General features: G+C 33.7%; 4 protein-coding genes across 12 annotated transcripts; 1 reads left to right on the top strand and 3 right to left on the bottom strand.

Annotated features, from left to right (window-relative positions):
- Window positions 1-557: 557 nt before the first annotated feature.
- Window positions 558-3,890, bottom strand: LOC123910815 (snRNA-activating protein complex subunit). The gene is made up of 10 exons (XM_045962077.1): window positions 3,458-3,890; window positions 3,318-3,376; window positions 3,088-3,225; window positions 2,944-3,010; window positions 2,762-2,850; window positions 2,588-2,675; window positions 2,360-2,455; window positions 2,106-2,231; window positions 1,769-2,029; window positions 558-990 (listed from the first exon to the last, which is right to left on the bottom strand). Exons 1-10 carry the CDS (start codon window positions 3,614-3,616, stop codon window positions 706-708), a joined length of 1,368 nt encoding a protein of 455 aa, XP_045818033.1. The 5' UTR covers window positions 3,617-3,890; the 3' UTR covers window positions 558-705.
- A 592-nt stretch (window positions 3,891-4,482) lies between these two features.
- LOC123910813 lies at window positions 4,483-11,256 on the bottom strand. 7 transcript variants are annotated; one of them, XM_045962073.1, is made up of 14 exons: window positions 11,031-11,256; window positions 10,263-10,507; window positions 9,766-9,847; window positions 9,545-9,648; window positions 9,283-9,409; window positions 8,894-8,988; window positions 8,316-8,439; window positions 7,033-7,113; window positions 6,759-6,857; window positions 6,477-6,656; window positions 5,771-5,908; window positions 5,612-5,683; window positions 5,023-5,160; window positions 4,483-4,887 (listed from the first exon to the last, which is right to left on the bottom strand). In XM_045962073.1, exons 2-14 carry the CDS (start codon window positions 10,301-10,303, stop codon window positions 4,654-4,656), a joined length of 1,515 nt encoding a protein of 504 aa, XP_045818029.1. In that variant the 5' UTR covers window positions 10,304-10,507; window positions 11,031-11,256; the 3' UTR covers window positions 4,483-4,653. The 7 variants fall into 7 exon arrangements, with proteins under 7 accessions (XP_045818029.1, XP_045818032.1, XP_045818030.1 ...); XM_045962076.1 differs by having other exon boundaries at window positions 5,774-5,908; window positions 11,031-11,238; XM_045962074.1 differs by having other exon boundaries at window positions 10,948-11,031.
- Window positions 11,257-13,663: 2,407 nt separating this feature from the next.
- LOC123910812 (26S proteasome non-ATPase regulatory subunit 2 homolog A-like) lies at window positions 13,664-21,158 on the bottom strand. Its single transcript, XM_045962069.1, has 25 exons — window positions 20,920-21,158; window positions 20,699-20,799; window positions 20,461-20,581; window positions 20,292-20,351; window positions 19,872-19,939; window positions 19,671-19,713; window positions 19,505-19,570; window positions 19,361-19,399; window positions 19,189-19,271; window positions 18,183-18,297; window positions 17,919-17,993; window positions 17,535-17,693; window positions 16,970-17,077; window positions 16,752-16,856; window positions 16,530-16,670; window positions 16,342-16,446; window positions 15,997-16,218; window positions 15,604-15,717; window positions 15,298-15,513; window positions 15,066-15,125; window positions 14,869-14,982; window positions 14,711-14,796; window positions 14,448-14,556; window positions 14,182-14,360; window positions 13,664-14,102 (listed from the first exon to the last, which is right to left on the bottom strand). The coding sequence occupies exons 1-25, from the start codon at window positions 21,016-21,018 to the stop codon at window positions 14,030-14,032; spliced, it is 2,661 nt and encodes an 886-aa protein (XP_045818025.1). The 5' UTR covers window positions 21,019-21,158; the 3' UTR covers window positions 13,664-14,029.
- A 1,643-nt stretch (window positions 21,159-22,801) lies between these two features.
- LOC123910810 (glutathione S-transferase zeta class-like) lies at window positions 22,802-27,091 on the top strand. 3 transcript variants are annotated; one of them, XM_045962066.1, is made up of 11 exons: window positions 22,802-22,988; window positions 23,116-23,242; window positions 23,329-23,385; window positions 23,476-23,561; window positions 23,657-23,728; window positions 23,930-23,983; window positions 24,125-24,200; window positions 25,289-25,350; window positions 25,677-25,736; window positions 26,306-26,426; window positions 26,598-26,958. In XM_045962066.1, exons 1-10 carry the CDS (start codon window positions 22,986-22,988, stop codon window positions 26,402-26,404), a joined length of 696 nt encoding a protein of 231 aa, XP_045818022.1. In that variant the 5' UTR covers window positions 22,802-22,985; the 3' UTR covers window positions 26,405-26,426; window positions 26,598-26,958. The 3 variants fall into 3 exon arrangements, 1 of the variants encoding a protein (XP_045818022.1); XR_006810316.1 differs by having other exon boundaries at window positions 22,818-22,988; window positions 25,677-26,426; window positions 26,598-27,091; XR_006810317.1 differs by lacking the exon at window positions 26,598-26,958 and having other exon boundaries at window positions 22,818-22,988; window positions 25,677-26,006.
- Window positions 27,092-27,965: the final 874 nt, after the last annotated feature.

Genomic DNA, 27,965 nt, shown 5'->3' with positions numbered 1-27,965 from the left:
GCAATTGCTTGTGCGTGGCTTAAATGAGATGGACCAGTTGGTACGAGTCTGAGATGATCCGTGGTGTGGGGACATGAAAGCAGTAAGCATAGTCATTGGTATATGTATGTGTTTGGAATAGGAATGTCAACTTACTTTTACGATCTCTTGGCAATATCTTGCATAGTTTCTTTGGATCAAACTATTGTTATTTAGGAATTAGGAGTTGTATCCTATGCAAGTTAGATATTGCTCTTGCCGATGTTATGGGTGTTGTTAGGACATAACACTTTAAGTTTACTTCTTTTCCTTTTCTGTAGGATTAAAGAAGTATATTATAATAATTTGTCAAAAATATATATATATAAGAAAAAGAGTATATTATAAGACCAACAAATAAAGAAATTAGTACTCTCTTCGTCATCAAAAGAAAAACATTTTCATAAACTGGGGTTCTTGGTGTTTTGGGTGACATTCCTGTTAATGAAGTGATGGCGTATGTGGGAAAAAAAGGAAAGGGAAAACTGAGGGCGAGACTGGTCTTTCAGATTGAAATTAAAAGTCAGGTAAGTATAAAATTGAAATACACCGAATCAGCCAATTCATTCCTATGACTCATTGTTATTGTACCATCCATCCAACATTATTCAAATGAATAAGATTACTGTAAAAAATGTAATCTTTAGTTTAATCACCTGTATTGTCCCTCTAAAGACTGACAACAATTTAATCATTGTTATAATCATATTCTATGAAATCGGTATACAATGGAGAGCCGTCCTCTGCTAGGTGAAGTAGGGAAAAACATTCATCACAAAAATAACAAGGGTTTTTTGGTGTCCATTTGTCATCCACTGTGACCTTCGTAGCTCTGAATATTTTGCAAACACTACATTTCTGAAAACGCATCTTCAGTTGAAAAGTGACAATTGGATAAACAGCCCGATTGTGTACATCTTCAGCATGAATTAACCTCATATCTCGTATCACTAAAGTATGGGTACAGTCACCCTGCAGGTAGACAAAGAGCGTGTCAAGTGAAACATCTAATTTCCAAGAAAACAACTATTATTTTGACCGCATGAAACACCATCTTAGTTAGAGGGGGAGGAAAAAATGCTTGCAAGTGCTTTTAGAGGGGAGGAGAAAATAAGGCTTATGACTAATATTTTCTTTGTTTTGAGAGTATTATTAAAATATGGAAAGGATTTAGAGAATTTTTTAAAATCCTTCAAAGTTTCTCTAATTTATTTTTTTAGTAACCCCAAATTGATCTAGCATCAATTATGTATGCCAAATCATGCTGTTTAAAGGTAGTGTTGAACACGTGTTAGAACAAGACAACAAAACTTATGGATTCTTTACTATTTTTTTTTTTTTTTGTAGATAGACGAAATGACAAGCCATTAAAAACTAACACACACACACACACACACACACAAAATCCAGACCAGGGTTCGAACCCCAGTCATGGCATCCGGCAGATTCTTTACTATGTTTGATGCATATTAATAATAAAACAGAACACGACATAAAGTTGAAAATGTGAAACATTGGTTCCACAAAAAATGATGGGACCAAACAAAACACTCAGATCAGTACAGAACAGGTTGTTCCATTCCATTCTATCATTGCACCAAACATTCTATCATAGCAGAACCTCAGCCAAATTTCCATTTCAATTACCATGATGAGACAAGTTTCATAAGCAGTGCCTCATTTAAAATAAATTTGAAAAATGTAAAGGCAACAACAAAACAAGAAGCCTGTGACAGATAAAAGAAAGTACCTGATGACAATAAAGGTACCCAGCACCAAGTCGAAAGCTTAAGTCACAAAAATACATCTTGTGCATCTCAACAGATGCAAAACGAGGCAAGTGCGATACAGATGCTTCCCCCACGACTGCCATTTGTTTACGCCGTAGCTCCCCATTTATAATATATTCCCATTTCTTCTGTGCCTCCTCCTTGGAGTTTCGGAGCCAATCCAGTATGGGTCTGGTTAAATCAGTCGCAGATGGATCTCTCAAATCAGTATAAAATACATCCTGCAAGGAACTGATTTTTTGTCAGTTTCGTTGAAGAAATAGTCATCTCATTACAAGGGGGACTATAGGTGCATACCTCAATGAGAAAATAACCAGAAGGATCATGTTGCCCAGCTTTTTGCATAACCTGGTCCGTTGAGCAATTGATCTTGTCCCTCAATTCAGTTAAGGTCTGCCTACCAAGAACTAACAGCTCTTGGGTCTACCCAAAAGAAAAAGAACAGAGGCCCTACATGTTAATTTTGATGGTAGTAGTTATCGAAGATTCATTTTCAAAATTAGAAACTGAATTTTATTTTCATTACATAAGCATGGCAATGAATTGAATACCTTGACACGTCTTCGAAAATTATGGTAAATCTCCACACAGAGAACAACTTCTGGATACTGCACAGGTAGGTGTTCCTGAAGGCCCATTGTGTTGATCTGCCAAACATTAAACCAGTACAAAGTTAGGGAATATGAACATGAAAAAAGGAGTGGAAATGCATACAACTTCAATACTGGTTTGAAAATATCAAACTATAAATAAGAAAACCCCAGAAGTCCCATTCCAACCTTTGTGGCAGAACTTGTGGACCTAAGAGACATCATCCTTTCTGTTGTTACTGAATTGTTGGCAGATTCATTGGTCCTGCAATCAGGACTAAACCAAAGGGAGAGATACCTGAATTAGATCTTAGACATAAAATGGAATAATCACATTAATACATAAACATCCACAATACTAACTTAAATGAATGAAGTCTGACTTCTGCCTTGTCTTCTTCCTGCTTCTGTTTGATTCTCACAACCTCTTTCACCTTTTCAATACAACTACTCTGGAAAATCGATCAAATAAAATATAAGAAGAGAAACATAACCCCCCAAAAAATAAAAATGGTTTTAGAGAGTGAAGTAAGTACATAACATACATTAAGAATGGAATTATTTGTTCCTCTGGTTTTTCTCCTGAAGCGCTTATTATTATTGTTGGGATGCCTGTAACCAAAATACATAAAGAATGAGTAGAAAGAAGGAAAACCAAAATTGGCAATAAAATAATATTCTAGACATACTCTGCATTGTTAGGTTGGTTGGAAAGTGGTGGAGTGTTCTCCTCTTTACTACTACTACTACTACTAGTACCCTGAAAGACTTGTTTCAAAGCCATGTCCATTAACTCATCCTCTGTAAAAACTTTAAGATCATCGACACTGTAAATTGGAGAGTAAAAAGTGAGCATAATAGAGAGTGAATCGTAGTAGACACAAGACAAGACAAGATAAGAAGAGGGAAGAGTGAATACGAGAGATCATCATCATCATAAGAAGAAGAAGAATCTTGAGGTAACTCGGCTTCTAGACTCTGCATAATTAATTAATTAATAAATAAATAATTAAGATGAGAAAGAAAGAAGAGAGTGAATGAAAGAAAGAAAGAACGAACCTGAAGTTGAGAAAGAAGAGAATCCTGAAAAAGAGAAACCCTAGTAATAGAGGAAGACATATTGGAGAGGTAAATAGGACCACCCCTGGGAATTGGGATTGAAGGATCGCATTCTCCTTCTTCTGTAATTCGAATTGAACATTCCAATTGATCAACCATTGATAATTCCGAGAGTCAATTGCAGAATCAATGAATGAATTAATTAAAACACTCTCCACTAGTGTGTGTGTGTTTGGAATAATAATACGAATTCACGGTAGCAACCCGCGTTTTCTCAACTCTCCGATTTGTAGCTTTGGAATCGTGCGGTGGCAGTGAGTTGCCGCTAAACCAAAAATAACAAGCACTGATTATGTATGGCGGTGAAAACGTTCGTTTATATTCTGCAAAGTCTGTTGTGTTTGCGCGCTACGGCGACATCTCAACTCAAGTTAGGGAAGATGGGATGGATGATGGGCTCATCATTATGCGGTTCAAACACAGATGGGCTCCAAAGGCCCATTCTATTTTTATTTTATTTTTTTGCATAGGAGAGATGCTTTCACCTTTTAATTTTAATTACAAAAATTACTATATAATAATATAATTTATCAAGTAGTTTAATGGCTAGAATTTCACTAAATAAGTGGGTGGAGTAAAGTTTAAAAGCTCGAAACTCTAGTCTTACATATTACATATAGGACAAAACTTATGTACGGTATCATATCATAGGTATTGTTTTTGCTGTTGTTATAAAAATTCAAACACGTGTATATAATTGATTAAATTAATTTAAAATAAATTATTGAGTTAATGCCGTCTCTTTTTACTAGTTCCCAAAACGGTTCAGTTCTATCTCCAAAACCAACCTCCTCCTCCATGAAATAGCAACTGCAGCTTCATGAAACCATCATCCAACTCGTTAGTTGATAGATTCTATTCTAGTGTGGGGAACACAGGCAAGCATCATGATGGGTCCTGCCAGCCAATGGTAGGAGCACCCTCGCTAACGAGCTAAATATTTGGCAATTCCTAAAATGAGTTAGTCATGTTCACAGTCAATAATCATAATAGCAGTGAAAGCAAATCCAACCAGAAACCAATATTTGCCAATTCCTAAAATAAATTTTAAACCTAATACTACACTACTCACAACCTACACACGAAATCGGTGTTGTAAGAACATTACAATTAGATTGACTATGATACAAAAGAGGTCAAGATGACTTGTTTCTTCGATGGATTGATCCCTTTAGTAGGCAAAGCCGCAAGCGTCTGCTGAGAGCCTCCAGCTTCTCAAATCTGTCACTCTTTGGTTTCTTTGCAACTTTTTCAGCTTTATCCTTCTTTTTCATTTTATTCTTCTTGTGCTTCTTTTCGTCTTCTTTTGGGGGGCCTGATGATTTCTCTTTCATGCTTCGCAAAGGTGTTGCAAACACCTTCACAGTATTCTGACATGATAAATAACGAATTAGCCATAAATAACAGAACCACTGATATAAAATAGCAGGGAAATTACTCTCTTTGAGAATCATTTTAATATACATATGCTACTAGTTATGAATAAAGCAGAGAGAGAGAGAGACCTGAGAGTGTTTATCATCAGCACTTAAATCTGCACAGCATTCTTGATCACTGCCTCCTAAAGAAGAACATCTGCCCCAACTTTCTCTATTTGAGCTTGTATATGAGCAGCAATCTTCAATCTGGCCATTTAGCTTGCCCTATAAAGTCATTCATGGTATAGTTCAAGTAATGGAATATGCTAAAATGATAAAATATGGACAGTCTCCAGACTTTATCAATTTCAAAACCAAAATGATGTCATCAGCAACATACGAAAGCCAGGCCAGGAGGCTTACATAAAGCTAACAAAGACATGGATATTCTAGGGTAAAACAACACAAAATCTCTTCACCTCTATACCTATGATCTCTTGATCAGGTGCAGTAGGAGGAATGCTAGTAGCTGAATCTTTTTTATCCACTCTTAGAAACACACTTTTGAGGTAACTAAATTGACTATATTAGAAAATGGACCAATCGAATGTGTTACTAACATTCCTACCATGTGCAAATTTTAAAGTGCACTACTTGCTTTCAACGGTGACCCCTAGAGGTAAAATAAAATTCCTGAACCATTACTTAATTTCAGAGACAGTTATTGAAAGATGACCTGTACATCTGTGGCGTCGCCATGGCCAATTCCATCATTGTCATCCGTATTATCTTCTTCGAACAAGGGCTCCTGCATTACAAGTAATGGATAAACTAAACAGAATAAAGTTTTTTTGGAAGAAACGAATAAAGAGACAGAAGGTTAAGGGCACCCTACTACATCAGTCAGGGGAGCGATTTCTGAAAGAAGTTCGTTAACAGATTTTGTTGCAGATATCGTTGGAAATGCAGAAGATGAACTTGCAGCATCAGTAGTTGCAGACCGCAAACTAGAGAGAATCTCATATAATACGCTCTAGCATGAAAAAGAGAAAATTAGTTTCTGTTCTGCAAATAATATAGCTGAATCATATGACCATAATAATATTTCACCCCAAAAAGGAACATTAATAATTTATGGTAACACTAATATGATCATACATATAATTGTTTATGACCACGTAATAATCATGATAACATTTCCAAAAAGTGAAATGGAAGTTGAAACGTTGAATGGTAGTTATCATCAATGCAACCAAGACATGATTAAAGGTTTCAAGCAAGTTAAGGCTAGGCTGTCTATATCACCTTTCTTTTGTTTTTCCATTTTGTTTGTTGATCTTGAGTAAGGTAAAATTATGATTGGGTAAAGGTGTCATTTTGTTAGTTCACAAGCTGCATTCTGGGCATAAATTACAAATTTAGGTATAACTCAATATTTATTAGTATCTATTTTGTTTGGTCTTATGATCATATTCTGTAATTAATAAAGTGAATAAAGCACTAAATGACTAGTAGAGGTGGTAGCGGGGCGGGGGAATAATACTGACGACATAATTTAAGTGAGCAGGAAATCAAGACAAGGAATTCTAAATGCTAAATACCTCATCCACACCGGAACCAAGTTTCAAATCACCCAAATCATAATATTTCTCAAGCTTTTCAGCAATAGAAACTTGAGGAGGACGGAGAACATTGTAGAAGAAAATGGAAACTGAATCATAAAAGAATTGTGGTCGTGAAGAGTTGTGGTCGCCATCAAATTTTATGATATTTTTATCACCCTACAAATTCAAAAATAGAAGTTAGATATTTGCCTATCATAGAGAACAAATGCAAACTGATTTAGAAAATATCAAGCTCAAATATTTGTATTAAATTAATACCGCATAGGATTCAGAGATGAGATCAGAGTGGTGTGGCTGAATGAATTTGTCATCACTTGCATGTCCAAATAAGACAGGAATGAATGTCTTCGGTGCAACCTGTAGGCTTTAAAAGCATTAATTTAAGATAGAAGTGGAATGAAATGACTCAAAAAGAAATTCGTTTAGCAAGAAGCACAGATTTCATGATGAAAACAAAACATGACCAATGAAAGTTAACATAATTGAGTTCATAATTTTTTTACTTTAAAAGAGATGCACAATTAATACTTACCAGAACACAGTTCAGTTTCATAATGTCAAACTTTGCCTTCTTCTCAATAACCCGCCTCATGTACTGTACAGCCATTTTAACCTAATTGGGGAGAAAATGCAGCAAAATATATGACTTAACAAACATACTTGACAATTCAAGTTGACTAAGTACATGTCAAACTTTAGGTCTTTAGCTTAGATACATGTTTCTCAAAGGAGTTGAAGAAGAATGAAACCAGCAGAAAAGTGATAAAGTCAACTAAGTACACTTTAAAGTACACTTTACAGATTCATTCCATTCAATCAAACAATACAAAGACATAAAGTCAACTAATATCAAGAGAAACACAGCAAAAACTAAAAGTAAATCCAATGCATATATAATGATTGGATGACAGATGAGTTGAAAATCAAAATGTGGGACCAGCTACACCATATCCCAAAAAAATAATTCATAAACTGCAAGCTAAAAAAACAAAATTTCAGAATTTTAGTGTGCATTGGGTGGATGTCTCTTCACCCTGTAGCAGGTTTTGAAGGTGTGATATACTATGTTTAAGTGAAAAGGATGCCAAAATTGCGGCAATGTGATGCAATACTTTGTTGTATTTAATTGGAGCAAAATATTCTTCAATGATTATTGATTGATTCAAAGGAATTGCCTTTTAAAAAATGCAGCCTATGCTTTATTAATTAATGCCAAAAACAGTCATAATTAGTAATAAAAAGAAGAACCGTTATTATGTCAAAGAAACCCTAGATCCAAAATAAAATCTTGATCAAAATTAGTTCTATAATTCTTCAATCCCAGGGATTCCTGTTCCTTTACTTTTCCATCTAAATAGAAAGGAAATTACTAAATTAAGACTTGCAGATACATAAAGTCCTAGAAGCTAGAGCCTAGAACAATTTAACCTCTTCCATGTTCCAGAAACAACTAAAAGTACAAATTACAAGTACAAATAAACAGCATACAACGCAAAAGTTTTCAGGTCTTTGGTAAAAAAGTCTTTTGCAGTCTGGACAACTTAGAGTGACGATGCAGTGCACCACAACCAGTTCAAAGGAACCATATATAGTCCCACTTTTTTTCAATACACCACGTCTGTTTCAATTGAGCATTTATAACAAAGGGAGTTGGCATCCACACACACACAGATATATATATATATATATATATATATATATATATATATATATATATATATATATATATATATATATATATATATATATATATATATATATATATGAGAACGAGAGAGAGAGAGAGAGAGAGAGAGAGAGAGAGAGAGAGAGTACAGTGAACTTTGGAAGCCGAATTTTATAAACATCCACGAGCTCCATCATGAGATTATATAAGTTTGAAAAGGCACTATCCAATACCATTCCAGCAATAGAAGGGTCTTCAGCTCCATAAAGAAGGCTACATCACACCAAAGCAAAGTGAATAGTCAATTACATTAGATATTCTTTGTTTATAAGTGTGGCTCATAATTACATGTGTATAGAGAAAATATAGGGAGTGCCAGATACTGCAACACCCAGTATCTTGAGCTATCAAAACTTTTGAAATTAAAAATTAAAAAGTCCAAAAAAAATCAGTTATTTCCCTCTTTATGTTCTTCCAATTTAATAAATGATTAAAAATATTGTTGTTTCAACCACAGGAATACCTCAACAGTTGTCCACAAACATGCATGGAGAGAAATCTAAAAACTTAAGTCATGGATGGAATTATATTAGAACAATATATCAAAATCACACAATTGAGGTTCTTTCTGTTCTTGGTGTGATACATGTAGAAATTATAGAAGTACCTAAACAGCATAAATTCTTAATAAAAAACAATTTTTAAAAATTCATTGAAGATGTAATACCTAGTAACTGCACCCATTGATCGTCCCCATAAACCTATACGGGATATTTGTTTGTTGCTCCTCAAATGTGACACCACAATCTTCAGATCATCTTTCTACCACACAAAGGAAAGGTCAAAAAGAGTCTACAAATTTCTTGCGAACAAAATAGTAACGGTAACATTGAACTAAACAAAACATTACAAACTACAGAAATATGCAATAGTACAATACAGAAATTATTTAAACAAATAAACACATTCATAAAGAAGCATGTTACTTCAAGCCAACCAAGGAAGGATAACATAGTCTCCTTCAGATAAGACTGGCCCCGAGAAGACAAGCGTAAAAACAGTAATGTTTGTTTAATTAATCAAACAAATAAACACATGCATAAATAGGTAACTTACTTCATGCCAACCAAGGCTAACATAGTCTCCATCAGATAAGCCTGACCCCGAGAAGTCAAGGGTAAAAACAGTAATATTTGATGGCAGAAGAATTACAGCAGCCTCATTGGCATCTGCCCTGCATCCACTGCATCAATGAACACATACACATATCAAAACAGGAAAGACCGATTATGTCATTTTGGTAAAGTAAATGTTCAAAAAATAATATTAATGATCGTAACTCAGAATCAATAGCAGTGGCCATAAAAGTAACATATACCTGTTTCCATGGCAATATATAACACAAGGAAGAGAAGTATCTTCAGGAAAAGGAGAAGGGAGATAATGACTACACTTCAAGGTATGGCCTCTGTCATTCTTGAGCTGCACAATTATAAAATAGATAGCATTACATACGCAAACAATTGTAATCATGATGTAGCTTCTATATATAGACAATAATAATTGCATAAACCCATCAAATAGATACTTGATACTTGCCTCCAAATCCTGCCTTTGGTAGGTTCTACCAGCAAGGGAGAATTCCTTTTCCCACAGATACTGATCTGGGTTATAGTCCGCCCTGTGGATGTGGCAAAGTATAAACACCGAAACTATAACTGAATTTGCAAGACAAAATATGAGCACATTTGAGAAATGGATGTTAAGGCACTTACATGGTTGTTTACATTAATTGAATGTAGAGAAAAAGAAAAAGGAAAAAAAAGTCGACGTCTATAATGAGAACTATCTAACATGGTTCTTCGAAGATTGTTGGAACATATTCTTGAACAATAACCAAAGCTTTTTAAAATAGTATGGTGTCAGCTATATAGAATGAACGTCACCATAATAGTTGAAACATATTCAGTTTGAACACAAAGTATAGTACAAAGAGAATTAATTTGTTACAGTTAACATTCTACTTCACAATTAATTTGATAGCTTACTTGATTAGTACCTACCAAGCCACCAACCAATGAAACAAAAAGTAATACCTGGGAGGTCGAATGACGAAATTGATGAATTGCTCAATCATCTTGCTTCTACATGTATTTCATCATAGCAACTCCGCGTCATGAAACGTGGTCACAATTAGAGTGAAATCTCTAAGAAGCACAAACTCAAAATTCTCCAATCTTGACAACTCAAAGCTTGGTATAAAACCTCAATTCAAATGCCAGACATGTAATTTATGAAGGCATCTAAGTCCAACTCAAGCTAAGCAATCAATGTCCAAATCCTGTTAGAAACAAACAGCACCAAAATATAGCTAATGAGAAGGAACCATTTTGTATGAAAAACAAATACTTGAACAACCCAATACCAGTAGTAGTACAGAAATTTGAAATTTACAAGGAAGCTGGTCCCAATTAATTAATTATTTAAAAGAATCCCAAAAATCAAAAAGCACTTCCAGATCCAAATGCCCTCAAAAGTACTATTTAAACGAGAAGACAAAAAAAGAAGCATAAAGTACAGTTTAGACCCTTCTAATTGTACTATGATTGCAGCAAGTAAGCAACTTTATGGAATGTCAACAACAACAAAAAATCAAAGTTGGGTTACTGGGTATACATGAATTGAATAAAAAGTCCTAAATGTAAAAGAAAAAGAATGAATAAAGTAAAGCAAAAATGTATACATAAGAATGAGATCCCAAATGAAAAGAAGAAGTAGTACATTGATGATACATTTTCCCTGAAAATTTGGGGACAAAAAAGAATGGAGAAGGTGGAAAAGAGAGAAAAGAAAATAACTTTTACCGAAATGAAAAGGTGGGCCTGAGTTTGAGCTAAGCTGCTACCACCCAAAAAAGCAAATGCGAAGGAAATGAGATAACGAAGCTGAGAAAGAAAAAGTGTGGTTGTAAAGAAGATTGTTGTTGTTGTTGTTATAATTATTATCTGCTTCTTTCTTCTGAGTACACAGACAGATTGAGAATTGAATTCAACAAAAGAAAGAAAGATTATGTGAATGAAGTTAAGGTGAAGAGCAGAACAAACAGCTTGGCCAGCTGTCTTTTCTTTCTCTCACTGTCATTTTTTTTTTTTTAATCATGCTAACCGGTGTCCCGGAGAACTGGTTATGGAAAAAAAAAAGTTTTAAGTTGAAAATAAAAAATTTAAACTTTCGAGAAGTTTCCTGTACAAGTTCTGATATCATATTATTATATTTATTTTTTTAAACAGTGCCCATTTAGCATTTTCCTATTTTTTTATAATTGGCTTAATGTTTTATGTTTATGGTTTTGATTGGCTTAAACTTATGTTAATTATTTTCTATGCTTGAAGCACAACTTTCCATAAAAGAGGTTACTCCTAGGGCCAATTCCTAACATGAAATAGTAGTACTAGGACTACCTCCATCCCGAAATAATGGTGTTTTACACGTACTAATGCATAATTTGAATCATTAATATTTTTAGTTTTATTTCATGAAAAATTATAAGAATTTAATATTGTAAAAATATTCATTGAGACAAATCAAACAAAATTTTATTTGCCAATATTTGTCTTTATACATTAATAAACAAAAATACGGTCAAAATAAATGTCAATAGTCATCAGGGACAATTATTTTAGGATGGAGGGAGTATTAGTTAAGAAAAAAAAATTATACTTAAAATAACTTTTTAATATTCTCTCATAATAAATAAGGGCATAAGTGAAATTAAACATTTAAAAATTTGTCAAAATTTATTATAAAAATGACCAATTTCTTTTCACTTTTATTTCTTATAAAAAAGATCAAGAAAATATTTAAAATGGTTAAAAGAGTCTTGCAAGACACTAGTTAGAATTCCTTTTTTTATGACAAGGGAGGGTTCTTTGTTATAATTTATTTTTAAAAGTAAAGGTTCAAGGTTCAAATGATATAAAGCTAGAACAAGGGCCCCACAGTGTCATACCATTTTCCACAGCAAGTACCCCAAATGACTTCGTCGTATCAACATAAGGTGAGTTGAGTGTATATTTATAAGTTCTTTTCTTTGCATCAACTAAACTCGGTGTCTATTTTTAAGTCAAGGCCATGGTGGACAAATGGATTTTTGCTTAACATACACAGTATATACTATAGTATATATGTAATCGATCGGTATTAAAACCAAATTTTGTATTTTTGTCAGATTCGTCTAAATGTCAATCGATAAAACAATTGATTTGGGGTCAATTAAGTGTGGGGGTCCTAACCTAATTTGTTCTATTTTGGCTTTCAGCATGTAATGTTTCATATAAGTTAATTAATTTATAACGGCTAGATTTTGAAACGCAGTAGTTATCATGAAACTGAAGAAGCAAACAAGTAAACAAGCATCAATATCACTACACTGTTAACATTAAAGTGGAACCAATGCTGCAAATCACCATTCAAGAACTCATCTCTAATATATAAAGGATCCAAATGAAGCCAAAGTTGCATGAGTAAAGAACAGTCACATAATGTATGTAGTAGTTTCTTCCACAACTACACATAGCATGTCCCAATCCCATTCTACTCTTGCTACAATTTGTGAGTATTCTAGCATGTCTCACTTGCCACATAAAAATCTTTATTCTTTCTGGAATATTTAATTTCCAGATTTTTGATCAATTAGGACCTTCCCCTCATTATAATCAAACCCACAAAGCATATCATACATAATACTCACAGAATAGCCACCCTTTTTATTTGTGACTTCCAACATCTCATCTAGACAATTCTCTTCATTTGGGGGCATAATCCCTGCTATTTTTTGCATCACATCCTCAGGCCTCCAACCACCAAACAAATTCCAGTTTCAGTCACCACAATCGTCTAGTAAATCTCTCACCTTTGCACCTCGTAACTCCATTGGGATTGAAACATTTTCATTAGCAACACACAATCCCACACTTATCCAGGATAAACTCCACATGCCACAACATTGCTACTATCACCTGTGGACCAGACTTCGTATCCAATAATATGACGGTGTAATTTGCAAATTGATTTCCATAGAGGAGGGTTTGATGCTCTAATATTAATATCTCCTCTCAAGTTGTCACCTCCATGTTTCCCACACAATATTTGACACCACAAATCATTAGAGCCAGCAAACAATTTCCATCCTGGTTTAAAGAGACATGCCTTGTTCATATTATCAAGAGTCTCCTTCCTTAATCCAAGACCCCCCACCCCCACCCAGGTCCTTAGGTTTTGTCACAACATCCCACCCAACAGAATACCGTCCTTGTTAAAACATATACTTGTTAGTCTGAAATTTTTTGTGCATGCTTTTATAAAGCAATCAACTTGGTGGAAGAATTCTAATATTCTATCTACACTTGCATAATATAATATATAGTATTAAATAAAAAAAAACATATATATATATATATATATATATATATATATATATATATATATATATATATATATATATATATATATATATATATATATTATTTAAGATTAAACCAACTAATGATAAATTATCATTGTGACAAAGTTACAATTAATTTTGTAAATAATTGTCAACTTTTCCTTACTTCTAGACGGAACTTTGGATTACCAAGGGGACCTTCCCCTGAGAACCGTAAAGTTAACACAAAAACAGAATATGACAATCACCTTTGTGATAAAAATTACATGATTTTCAATATGAATTAAATTGCAAATCAGACTAAAGGGAATATCAGATGTTTTCTTTTTGCCTAAAAATTTACAACTAATTATGACTTCTAATATCGATTCTACTTTTATGAAAACGAAAATGCTAACTAGTGCTCCATCATTATGGTCCTCACTCTTCCGTGTAGTCTGGATTGTCTTTCAAAATAACAAATCCTTCTAGAATTGGTGATAGGGGAATATATCTGCAGAAAAAGCAATTGTTAATTAGTATTAAAAAGAAAACAAAGACTATTTTAAAATTTCAAGGCAATGGTGTATTACTTCTCTGTTGCTAGCTCTGCCCTATCCCCGGCAGCTAGGAGAACAGGAGTGGAGTGGGTCTGAAAACCGGTAATTGTCTTGGGACGACCAGCCTGTCCAACAACATCCACCGCCTGGCCAACCCGAACAGGCACTGATATGGGCTTCAGGTTCTCATCCACGGTCAATAACATTCTCGGCTGTTACAATTACAACAAAATACAAAATATTACTAAGACTGGCTTAAAATGGGGGAGGGAGAAGGAGGAGTCAATCACTGAACAAACCTGCATTGCTAAAACGAGGAAGTAAAGAACATAGTGATATTTTCCCAACAAAATGGTTTTCATATCGAGGCATGCATGCAACATAGTAATTAGTCCAGCAAGTGCTGTCCTGTAAAAAATAAAAGGAAAACAACATTCATTAGAAATTATTACAGTAAAGCGGTGCATGTCATTCAAAGCACTTTCTCAGTTGGCTTGCAATCTTCCAACACAACATTTAATCAAGACAAAAAGGAGAGAAGGGAAACTAAGGATTCACTTACGGTGATAATAAAAAGCGATCAGAATGGTAAGGATTAAGTGTTACTAAGCCTTTTCCCATATGTACAAGACCTTGGGCAATCCGAACCTGTAGAGACGAAAATCAATGACCATCCAAATACCCAAAATTAGAAGATAAGGACAACTAGATGAAACATACACAAAATAGAAGGCTGGTATCGTTGTAGTAATAGCTTGACAAATTGCGAAGCATGCCAGAAATTCGAGCATTGTTGGTTCCAGCGCCTATTAGACCCAAGGAGATAACTGCTGCCTGTAGCATACAAAATGCTTTTATACTTACAAATAAGAATCAGGTGACAGACCATATTGATTGAAGTGGCTATACCATCTTACCATTGCTACTTCTGAATCAGTATCATGGCTAAGTCTACTTAACGTGTCCATAACATTGACCTGTGATGATCAAGTTAAGGGTTAGCAAAAGTAACAAGATGAAACATTGTCCATGCTTACAGCACGTGTTTAATTTGACCATTTTTTGTGAGCAAGATCATAAACTATTTCACACTGTTAAATAGTAGCATTACGAAAGTGATAAAAGTGAAGGGATGCCAGCCCATTTTACCTTTGGATTTGATATGCAAAGTAAAGCAAGTGCCAGAGGAACTGCTCGGCGAATATTCTGCTCTCCATACTGGAGAAGATGTTCCAATGACCGAATTGCCATCTCAAGACCTAACTCTTCAGCCATTGCTATCATAGCAATGCCAAGCACTGCAGGACCCTGGTGGGTTTCTCCTTGGTCAAGATGTTGTGAACATTGACCCAAAAGATTTTGCACCTGCATGAAAGAAGCACCAGAAATTATAAACACAAAACTGCACTAGAAACTTCCTCATAAAAAAACTCTCAATTATCTACAAGATTGTACCTTGAGAACATTCCCAGTTCCAGCATAGGCACACGTTTGTAGTGTCATGTCACAATACTTTCTAATTTTTTCATTAAATGTCTTTGAAACTTCAGCAGTTGCCTCCACACTTTCCTGTTGTTACAAAGCACAATATGAAGAGTGAATGCTACACCAGAGGGACTTTAACCTAATCTAATAGCAAAACCCTCCTAACAGTCAAATGTTCCAGAATTTGAATAAGATAGACTATAAATCCTTTGTAAATGCAAGATAAAGCTGCCTAGAATAGACTCCAACCCTTCTCGAGACCCTTACATGGTGAGAGCTTTGAAGAACCAGGTTGCCCATTATAATAAGCTGAAAAGATAAAAATGAGAAGAAAAACAAAACTGACACTGTCCAACAGGTTACCTGTTTTCCAAGATACAGAAGACCAAGGCCAAGAGGTAAAAGTCTTGCAAGGGGATCTTCCAACTCTGATTCACTCCGGTCCATCAGTGCAAATATGAGTGCTTGAGCAACTTCCTCATTGCAAGAACCCACATAGATCAAACCCAATGAAATTGCAGTGAAAGTAATCACATCGAGTGAAGCTTTAGCATCATTGAGAATAGGTAACAATTTGCATCGTAGCTGCAAGAAACGAGAATGAATCAAAGCGTTTTACATTTGCAAATAAAACCCCACATGCATCTCGACAAGCAGTATGACTGAAACAGGATTTCTGAAAAAAATAAAAACAGATAAACAGCTAACCTGCTCATTTTGGGAACCTGCATATGCTATTCCCAATCCCATAATTGCACCAATCCTAACCGAAGAGTCTTCTTTATCTGTGTAGTCTCCAAGGAGTGCCATAGCCTAAAATGGAAGCAAATAAGGTCAATACAGGAATTAAAAAATGCATATCAGACTGCACAAAGGGAAGCATAACTGGAACTAACCGGGTCACAATCATTCTTGATGCTACTATTGACAATACCAACTCCCAATAATGCACCAGCAATAACATGGTTATCATTACTGTGAAAGTACTTATCAAGTTGTGCCAGTCCAGAGTCTACATCCCAGAGTAAAATCATACCCTGTTATATCACACAGATGATATAAGTATTGCAAATACGGTCCATAAATAAGCAATGATGACTCGGTGAGAAAATTCATACCAGGCTTGCTGCAGCACTAGTCTTCCCATGTTCCTTGTTTTTGAAAAGCCAATTTCCAGAAGAACCGCTACTTGGAGCATCTGGTGGAAGAGTCATTAACTTGTCCTACACAACAATAATGGAAAGGAAGGACAAAGTAGAAGAAATAGACGAGATTAGCAACCGACAATCACAACAAATACAGCATACACAATCTTCAAATTTGAGGTTCACTGTACCTGACCAAAGCCAGCATTTACAAATGCATTAACAAAAGTAGCAGCAAGATTTTGCCTAGCTGAATCAACATTTGCACCAGTACTTGCATGGCCATCAAGCAAGTGTGTCTGGGAAAAACCAAGCAGATTAAAACATAAGGTTCAAAGAAAATAAAAAATCGCACACTTGAACAGAAAAATAGTATATAGCTAGAATCATTGTTTTCCTGATAACAAGCAACATGAACACAATCACATTCAAATTTCAGCCTAAACAGACTTCTTGCAATAGCCTACATAAAGTTGTCGAATTAGTAATACAACTGCAGGCAATATTACAAGAAACATCAAAAGTTACAGCTTCTTCTTTGGCAAGGAGGGCTCCTCAAAAAATAATTAGAGCACAAACCCTGAATAACCAAACTTTAATTGTCTGTTTGGGGAAAATAATTAGAGCACGGACCATAATTTAATTATTTAAAATTCTAATCTCGGGGAAAAAGATCTAAAAACTACACATAAACTAGGAGTCATTTGTAGACCAGTGTTAATTAAGGCAGGACTAAATTTATCATCAATGTCATACCTTGTATATGTCCTCAGGGGACTTGGCCTCCATCACTTCAATATCACGAGCAAGAGCTAGATATCCTTCACTTAACTTAGAATTGTTTATGATATCCTGTAACATTTCTCTATCGTCTTCATTTGCAGCCATTTCCTCGTCGAGCTCAAAAGCAATTCCCTACATACATCACAAAAACCATCAAAGGAGAGTCGCAATAAAGCTGATAGTGGAATCTTCTCAGTCTCTCTGACACCCTCTAGCTTTGTAACTTGCCAACTTAAAGTTAAAAAGAGTTGAACACGTAGCTCCACTCCACAGTTAAACAACTGATGTGTAACAATTACACCTAGAGAGAAAATCCAGAGATATATTCAGAGTACTAACACAGAATCCAGGACTTACATGACGTGCAAGAATGTAACAGAATTGCTTCTTTTGATGCAAATCATTACAAGAAGTGAACACCTTCCTCACATACTATCAACAATACAGCAACTCGTTAGTTCCAAACCACAAGCATTTACAGAACAAAATATACAAATTACTTTTTTTACGGCCATATAGAATTGGCCACAAAACAAAAGATTTTTTAAAAAAAAAAACACAATTTACAGTTAAAGAAATACTAGTCTATAAAGACAGACTGGCAGAATTCCAGCGTCACACCTGCATCTTATCCATGAACAATGCAATTTGGAGAGCCTTTGGATATTCTTCAAATTTCAAATAAATTGAACATGCAAGGTCCAGAACATTCATATCATCTGGTTCAGGAAGGTATCTGTATAATGACAAAATAAATGAAATAAAAGCAAAAACAACACATAAAAGCAAAAACCCAAGACTTCGTCTGATTTATCATGCAAAATGGTGCTTATAAATAAAATAGCTCCTAAAGAAACTTTAGGCTTTGTTTGTGAGTTGGGTTTTGGACGGGAGGACATAGTTTTTCTTTTTAATTTAAGGACACTATAAAAATATTTAAAAAATGAATTATGTTTCATTGAAGTATTACATGAACATTTATCATGTTCTTACAATTTTTTTAAAATATCAAATATATATCAAAATATAGACTTAGCCCTCAAAAGTTCTCCCCTCCAAAACTCAACTCACAAACATAACCTTAAATTTTAAAGTTTAAACTATTCTATCCCATTGCAACTCAAACTCTATCCTATAAAATGTCAGAATTAAAAAGCTTCAGAGCCATGCCAATGACAATTCAAACTTGTCAGTTCAGTCTACTCGGCCACAAGAACAAAGTACTACTACCATCCTCAGAGGTTAACCTTAGCCAACAACAATTCTCATTCATAAATACCAGATCATTTATCACTTGGAACTTGGAAGAGTACAAGGTGATAGATAACCCAAGACGGCAAGACATCAGTTAATTATTAAATAATTTAATTACGTTTGTAACAATTCAGAAATAAATAATAAATACACCATCGATTTAGGAAATTTAAAAAATGATGTGGGATTGTGAAACAAATAAAAAATCTTCAAACCAAAAGATAAAATGTTTATTAGTGACAATAACCATTCTTTTCTCTTTCTTTATATCAGAACGGTGACAATAACCATTCTTTTCTCTTTCTTTATAACAGTTCTGAACTCAATTGATTTCTCTTAAAATCTGCATTAACTGAGGTCTGTTTGCACTTACCTAGCTGAACTGGTGAGATACAGGCAAGTCCTCTTAAAATTTGTTTTGTCCACGTGTTCAATCAGCATGTCAAGGTCTTCAACCTAATATTGAGCATTAGTTACATGAAAACTACATTCAGTTCACCATCTGAAGTGGTTGGGCAACAAACCAAAGAAGGATCTGGCATTACCTCCATTAAAAGGTCAACAGCTTCAGGCTGCGAATGGTGCTGCAGCAATTAAAAAAGTAATCATAAGTAATAAAAAACTTGACAGCCTTCATCAAACACATCAATTTCCATATAGTTGAGCACAATGTGTTCTGTATTTCATACCTTCATGTGAAAAGCAACTATTTGTCGAACGAGTTCGATTAAATCATCTATTGGGGCTTCTTCGCTCTGTAGAAGCACGAAAAGAAAAAAAGAAGAAAAAAAAATCAATCGTACGACTGATTAGTAATGAAAAGAAAATAAAAACATTATCGTTCTGAAGGCCGACCTGTCTTTGCACGTACTCTTGTGCAATCTCCCCAGCCAAATTTCTGGCAATGAAATAAAACATGAATGAAATTTAGATTGAAGAAATCATTAACTCCTTTTCCACATGCTCCAATTACCAAAGTTCAAATTTACCTAGTGATGTATTTACATATCTTCAACCATAAATAAAATGCAATGACACAAAAAACATAATTCTCACCTGACATACTCATGGCCCCATGAACCAATATCACCCTCTGAGCCAAATAATCTGTATTTAAGGCTTTCCTGACAGCCATATGCAAATATCAATTTACCAAAAGTTAGAGAAATGAAAATTTTTGGAAAGAATTTATGGGGAAAAAAAAATTGTCTCACTCTACTGGATGGAGTGTGAAAGGTGTGGTGAAGAGAAGTGAGAGGAATATGGTGACAAAATAAAAGATGTGATAGGTAATTTGAATGTGATGACAAAAGATGAGATAGATAATAGGAGTAAACCCAATGTAAATGAATGGAATATGAGAAAATCATAAACTGGGTTCAAAAGATGTCTGAATGAAGGTGCACCACCAAGCATTAACAAAATAATTGATATCACCAAAACAAACATTAACAATTTCTAACACAGCAAACTTACTCTTTCTCCTTCAACAGACATGGTAAGGGCCAAAACTGACAAGATATCTGCCAAGTACTTCTGCAATGAGTAATAGACAAACTAGTTAACCATAAGAATAGAATGCCATACACATACTATTATTTCATATAAAGGTAGCACCCAATCACACACACAGAGACAACAATACCTTCAAATCTGATTCAGCCATAGTTTCATAAAAAGCCTTAAGAGTACCATAATGGGGGCGAAGAAACTTTAATGGTTTGGGTACTGAAGTCATGGAGCTTGTTGAGGTTCTAATTTCTAACCTACATTAGAAAACAAACAAACCATGCATTTTAGAAAATTTGTTAAATTCCAGTTCAGATCAAATTGTGTTCACTTCATTAGTGAATGTGAACCCTCTACTATAAAACTAGGTTTACCTCATGCTCTCAAGAGCAACCTTCTGCAACTCGGGGTCGGAATCCTGAACTCTTTCAACATACAACTCTAGTTGCTGCTTCAAAGCCAAATCCTCGTCTGACTGCATACGTTAACACACAAAAACAATCGATTATTTTGATCTAGAAAGCTTAATAGATATTTGAACTGTTGAATGAGTAACAAATAAACTGAAATTTTAAACACGGGTTTTTCAACGTACCATGTCTTCGATTTGGACTTTGTTCTTCGTGTTGGAGTCGATTTTGGTAGTGCGACTGGAACTGGCGCCGGTGCCGGAGCGATTAGGATCAGGTGCCATCGGAGAAGGAAGAAATAGGTAACCCTAGGGTGAGTGAGAGTGAGTGAGTTTGTTTGATTTGTTCGGAAGAATAGAGAAAGAAAGAGTGGTTTTTATTTAAGGCCCGCGCTTTTCTTCTTCTCTAAGGCGAGAAAGATCTCTTTAAATTTTTGTTTTTATATTCTTTTAATTAATAAATCTTGTCCAAAAAAATTATCTCAATAAAATCAATGAATACTTTACATCAACAACATAGTTAAATATTTGTAAAAAAAAAAAAAAACATAGTTAAATAAATAAGCCAAAAAAATTTTTGACAAAAAAAAAACATAGTTAAATAAATAAATAAATATTCAATGCATTCCATTAGTAATATAAGTAGTTAGTAGTTACTCAAATTTTATTTTTTATTTTTAATTATCATGAGGGTTTACGAAGTAATATCCACCTATTTAGATTTAACTTATTTTTTGAGCTTTTGAAAATAGCTTATGCAAATAAATAAAATTTCATGTTAATTCATAAGTTTTCACCAACAAAAATTGTATTTTTATAAGTTGTTTTCTCATAAACTACTTTGAAAAGCTTATAATAATGCATAAAATCTTATTTATTTGCATAAGTTTATTTCACATACGCTCAAAAATAAACTAATTCAAACAGGCTTTATAAGTAACTTAATATAGGTTATGTAAAAGAAAAAGTATCTTATAATACATGTATCTTTAAATTTCTTCGTAAAGAAGGTATATTATTATTTAAACCAAAAAAAAGGTATATTTGTAACGTAAAAAAAAGGGTATATTTGAGAAGTAAATATTACATTATTTTTGTTTTCTTGACTAATTAGATCGATATTTCTGTTTTCGAGTAACCCATTTTACTTGGGATTGGTCCAGAGGTGTTGACTTGGGTCATTGGAGTATGTTCCTCCCAAGGTTTTAGGTTCGATTCTCTCTGGTGTCAATTTTTGTGGGCTAAGTTCATACAGAGCAAAAAAAACTCTGGCTTTACATGGTATCCCCGCAAGTGGGCGGTGAGATTGGTCCCCTTGGATTAGTCATCCTAAAGGTCTGATACTAAGTTTTTTTAAAAAAAATGTTTTTGAGTAGATATTACAATATATTTAAATAAAGTTATAAATAAATTTTCATATTATTAAGTAAAAAAAATAATTTAGTCTAATATGCATAAGTGTGAGACAATTATTCACAATGCCCAATTTTATTTTGTCACTGGATAAATATACCTCATCACTTTTACCTTAAAAAAAATATATACCTCATCATTTTTTTTAAGTAGTTTAGTTGCCAGAAAATCCACCTTAAAGGTGAATAAGTAAATTGTCGGGGGTTTGACTCCGACTCCTGCACATACAGTGCCATGTCCCTGCCAACTGAGCTAAGCTCACAAAAACTATATCTCACCACATTTTATTTGTTTCAATAATAAAACTTTTTTTATTATAAAAAAATAAAATAATAATAATAAAAGTTTTTTTTGTATCAAAGAAAAAAATTAAATTTATTGATCAAAGAATAAAAACAAAAAACAAATTTGTGCATAATTTTTGTATAACTTGTCTCATGAACTTAACTCAATTGAAACATATTTAAATTGACTTATTTTTAAGCTTATGAAAAATAATACAGTATATGCAAATAAATACATATTTTTATGTTAATTTGTAAGTTTTTATTATCTATATAACTATTTTTTCATAACTACCTTATATTATATCTTAACACAATCTGTTCTCTCTCCGTATAAATAAATAAGATAATACTAAACAGAAATTTTTGATAAGTCACATTTTATATGCAACCATCCATCCATCGGGTCGGGATTCGATTCCCGGGGTCAAATAAAGAAATAAATAAAAACCAACCTTCCTTCCTAGCACGGTGGTCAACTGGTCATCATCATCATCATCTACATCTAACATCTAGTCTTCTGCTTTGAAGGTTGAACCATAAGCACCGCTCTCAATGGTATGTATGTATGTATGTATGTATGTATGTATGTATGTACGATTAACATGCGCCTTTGATCAGTATTTATTTACTTACTTTTATAACTTAACTCATGATATGTTTCGTTGACTTTGACTCCAACAAGGCAAGTGCAAGTGTTGTTGTTGGTGTTGGTGAAGCAGAAGAAGAAGAACACAATAATAAGCTGATTCTGTATTCATTTTGGAGAAGTTCATGTTCCTTCCGAGTCCGAATTGCTCTTAACTTTAAAGGTAGCATTCACTCACTCACTCACTCCTCTTGTTTATCAATTTCTCATATACATCTATCTAACTTTTAATTCATTTCATTGATTTAGGCCTCAAATATGACTACAAACAAGTCAATCTCTTGAAGGGAGAACAATCTCATCCTGGTTAGTCTCTTGTTTCCTTACCCTAACCTAACCCCTAGATAATCCTAATCAATTACATTACAACACTCACTATATCTAATCATTTTTCAGAGTTTCTCCAGCTCAACCCTGTTGGTTTTGTTCCTGTTCTTGTCGATGGCCCTGCTGTTATTTCCGACTCTTTCGCCATTATTATGGTCACTCTCTTTCTTTCAATTTTCTAAATCTTCAAACGTTTGTTTCATTTATATCTTCATTCATTTTCATGTTTTCTATCTATGCATGCACGCAGTATTTGGAGGATAAGTACCCTCAACATCCTTTGCTCCCTACTGATATTCACAAAAGAGCAATCAATTTCCAGGTACTATGCTCCCTACATATAAATAATTGTATAATGTAAATGTAGTACTGTTTGTTTTTCACTGTTAAAGTGATGCTAATTACTAATTAGGATCAGATGATATCAAATTCACATTCAAAGTTTCAAATTAGAATTTCATTCTCATGTTGTGTGTAATTGATGTTCTGGATTCTGTCTCCTTTCTAATGAATTGATCCACAGGCTGTCAGTATTGTTTCTTCATCAATACAACCTCTTCAAAACCTAAGTCTCCTGGTAAGCATGTCACCTCTTTTTTCTTCAATTTTTTGGTTGTTTTGTTGTTTCTTTTAAAGGGAGAGAATGAGCGAAGCAACCGTTTTCTGGATTTACAGTGCATATGATAAGTTTATTGCTATTTTGCTTTTCTATTTGCAGACGTACATAGAGGGAAAAGCTGGCCCTGATGAAAAACTTTCATGGGTCCAGAGTGTAATTAAAAAAGGCTTCACAGGTGAGATTAAACTAATTTACTCACCAATTGCTTAACAGAGAGATTTATAAAATTAGTAGCAAAGGATATAGTTCTATAGTCAATGTCAATTACGCCATTCATTTTTTCAAACTTAAAAAGCTTACTTTAATATACTAGTTTACTGCCTGTGATAGCTGATCATTAAGAGATTGAGGTTTCATTTCTTAATTTTAACTTCCTAGATTCTTCTGGCTCAAAAGTGAAGAATCAGAAGTTGCATCTAATTGGCACTAAATGGGTAGATCCACATTATTTATAACTTTCTACCCTTACTGTGTATCGAGCATACTACCCTTTATCCTTATTCGTCTTTCTACAATATTAGATTTTGTTTTATTCTTAATGGAACACATACAGAACCCGGCTATTTCAATTGCAGTATGAAATTGAAAATAACAGTCGATCGGAGCTATTGGGATTCCACTCTTTGGGCACTGCATTTCTTGATAAACATTTGAACTTAATGTATGGATTGAAGCAGAGATAAATAAGAAGAGAGACCAAAATTAAAAAAGAGGATAACCAAATTCTATCTTCCGAATTATCCCTAAGCTTCTTTTTTTTTTTTTTGAAAAAGCCGAATTATCCTTAAGTTTGTTCTTCATGAGACTATATCAACCAGTTGTACTGCTGATAATTGATATCTATCTCCAAACAGGACCTCACGAAATAATGTGGACCTTGTGATTGGTCAAAGGCAAACATTTGTTAGCTTGAGCATTCAGGTCATGACTATCTTTTAAGTTTAACAGACTAGCATGTAATGTTAATGGTTGAAGAAAATATTCATGTGGTATTTTGTCCTCTCTCCTTTATTTATTTATTTATTTTTCTAATGACAAATGTTAGTATAGTTAGTATTATTTTGTTGGGTGTGGGGATCAAACCATTGACATCCTTATCACTCCACTACTTAACTCCCTTACCCCAACTGCCAAGCCAAACCTTATATTTTGTTTATGCTATGTCCCTCCTTACTAGATACAAGATTCCTTAATAGATGCAAGTTTCAGTGTGTTGTTGGCTTAATCTAATCTATAATTTATTTACATTTGAATGTGTTTCAGCTCTTGAAAAGCTATTGAAAGAACACACTGGGAGGTTTGCTACTGGAGATGAAGTTTTCATGGTACATGCTAATCGTTGGAATTTGTTCGTTTGAAAACTAATAAATGGAATAAATTAATCTTTTCAAAAGGGTCCGGTACCCCAAAAATATTTGCTAACAATGTCAACTATTTGAATGTCTGATCACTGATTTATAATGTAATAAATGCATTTATCTTCTGATATTTTAGAATATAATGCAATTCAACTCCAAAGTTAATGATCACATCTTTTTGAAAATTAATAGGGTTAACTGTAGGAACAAGCACTAGATTTGCATATTTTTTGGAATATATTTTCTACTTAATTATGTACAGTATAATCTAACATGTTCATGATCATTTGCAGGCAGATATATTTTTAGCACCTCAGATACACTCTGCATTTAAGAAATTCAACATTGACATGGTAGTATTCTATGGTCTCCTGTATATTTTATGTGGGGGAATAAGGTGTTGTAATGAAACATGTGGCTTGTATTGCTGCGGTGCCATCACCGCAGCTGCTTTGATCATGGATGTATCTTTGTGTTTTGTCCACACTTCAAACAAATATAGGCTGTTGCCTAAAGGCCTTTGGCCATTGCCTATTTGCTTGAGCTATTAGTTGATTTAGATTGAATAATTGCGTCAACATTTCTTCGTGTTATTCAAATCAAGCAGCTAATAATATGAATGTGTAAGATGATTAATCTCAGTCTTTGTTCATATATGTTTGATTACAAAATTTTGGGAAACTGCATGACTTTCTTGCCTGTACCACTTGATGGCTGTTGGAGAAGTACATGCAATCAAGGTCATTCAACCAGAAAGAGGATGCATTGATAACAGGGTGTTCAATATGGATAAAACCGGTCATTCTGGAACTCTCAAAATTTTGAAACCTTTTATTTTCTATAGTGAAATATTCTGTCATGTATCAAATTGCATTGCCCGAGTTCATCAGATGACTTACTTTTCCCTTAATTCACCAAGCAGACTGAGTTCCCTACTCTATCAAGATTACACGAGACATATTATGAGGTCCCAGCATTCCGGGAGGCTTTGCCAGAGAATCAACCAGATGCAGCAGGCTAGCTGAGTCAATGATTTGGGGCTGGTAAGTGACCTCTAAAGCACATGATAATTTTTTAGAGCTGCCATTTATTATTTGATTAGTTTATGAATGTGTCAATAATTATCAACATTGTGCTGATTCTTTTTAGTTTTGGTTACCTTTGGCGCAATTTGTTATTTATAATGCTTGATTTTTTTTGTTGCCGGATCACAGAAATCCGACCTGATGTTAGGTTGGAGAAATTGCAGCAGGACCTACTGATTTAGCATCTGGTTGAATTTGTAACAACAATAAGTTACTTTATGTAGCAATAAGGTACTATCCCACGTGTAGTTCGTGCAGTTTATTGTATTGGTCAAAACAAGTCGATGAATTTGATTTGAACTAAATACATCTACTTGCTTCGACCAATTTTTGCTTATAATCTGACACAAAATGAGTATATGAGTACAAAAATCCCAGTGTTTAGTTTCTACCCTGTATTTTCAGTAAAAACATTTTTATCTTTTTGCGGAAATATGGATCTGACAACACCATGGATTGTGTTCATAGATAGTTTTAATTCCACTTTATTTTTTTATTTTATAGTTTTGACATGTAATTTTCATTCTTTATCTCTGCCACTATCTCTGATTAGTGGACTATCATTTTAATTTAATTATTTTAAAAAATAATTAAGATGTGAGACATAAAGTTATGATCTCAATTGCTTTACTTTTTACATAGCTTGATTTAGTTTTTCACACCGTCAGAGATTACCTTCTTCCATCAGATCAGATCTCTTTGAATATTTTAATTGTACAATTTACAAAAATAATTAAGACGTGAGACCTAAGGTTATGGTCCAAATTGTTTGACTTTTTACATGGATTTGATTTAGTTCATGCCGTAAGAAATCACTGTCTTGTGTTAGATTAAATCACTCTTGAAATTTTAATTGAATTTTTTACAAAAATAATTAAGACACGGGTCTTAAGACTATGATTTCAATTGTCTTTCTTTTTACATAGACTTGATCTAGTTCGTAAGAGATTACCCTATTTCGTTAGACAGTATTTCTTTCAATATTTTAATTTAACTTTTAAAAAAAATAATTAGTGTGTAAGACCTAATATTGTGGTCTCAATTGTTTTCCTTTATGCACTAACTTGATTTAATTCTTCACACCGTAAGATATTGCCCTCTTTCGTTATATCGGATTTCTTTGAATATTTTAATGGAACTTTTTACAAAAATTAATTGCTTTATTTTTTACGCCGAATTGATTTAATTCTTCACACCATAAGCGATTAACCTCATCCTTTCGATCAAATTTATGTTGACATTTTTATTGAATTTTTTTTACATAAATATTAAAATGTGATGCCTAAGATTATGATATCGGTTTCTTCACCCCGTAAAAGTTTACCCTCTTCGGTTAGAACAAAAACAAATTCCTCTTGATAGTTTAATTGAACTATTTACAAAAAATTTATTAATCATATATTTACAACAAAATAATACTTCTTTTTTTGACAATATACAACAAAATAATACATTAAAGTCTAAAATTACTATATTTTCATGAATGATAGGTAACTC

This window comes from Trifolium pratense, linkage group LG2, assembly GCF_020283565.1.
Source record: "Trifolium pratense cultivar HEN17-A07 linkage group LG2, ARS_RC_1.1, whole genome shotgun sequence".
NCBI lineage: Eukaryota > Viridiplantae > Streptophyta > Magnoliopsida > Fabales > Fabaceae > Trifolium > Trifolium pratense.
Note: the sequence above shows the minus strand (reverse complement) of the source record. Positions and strands in the feature narration are given on the sequence as shown.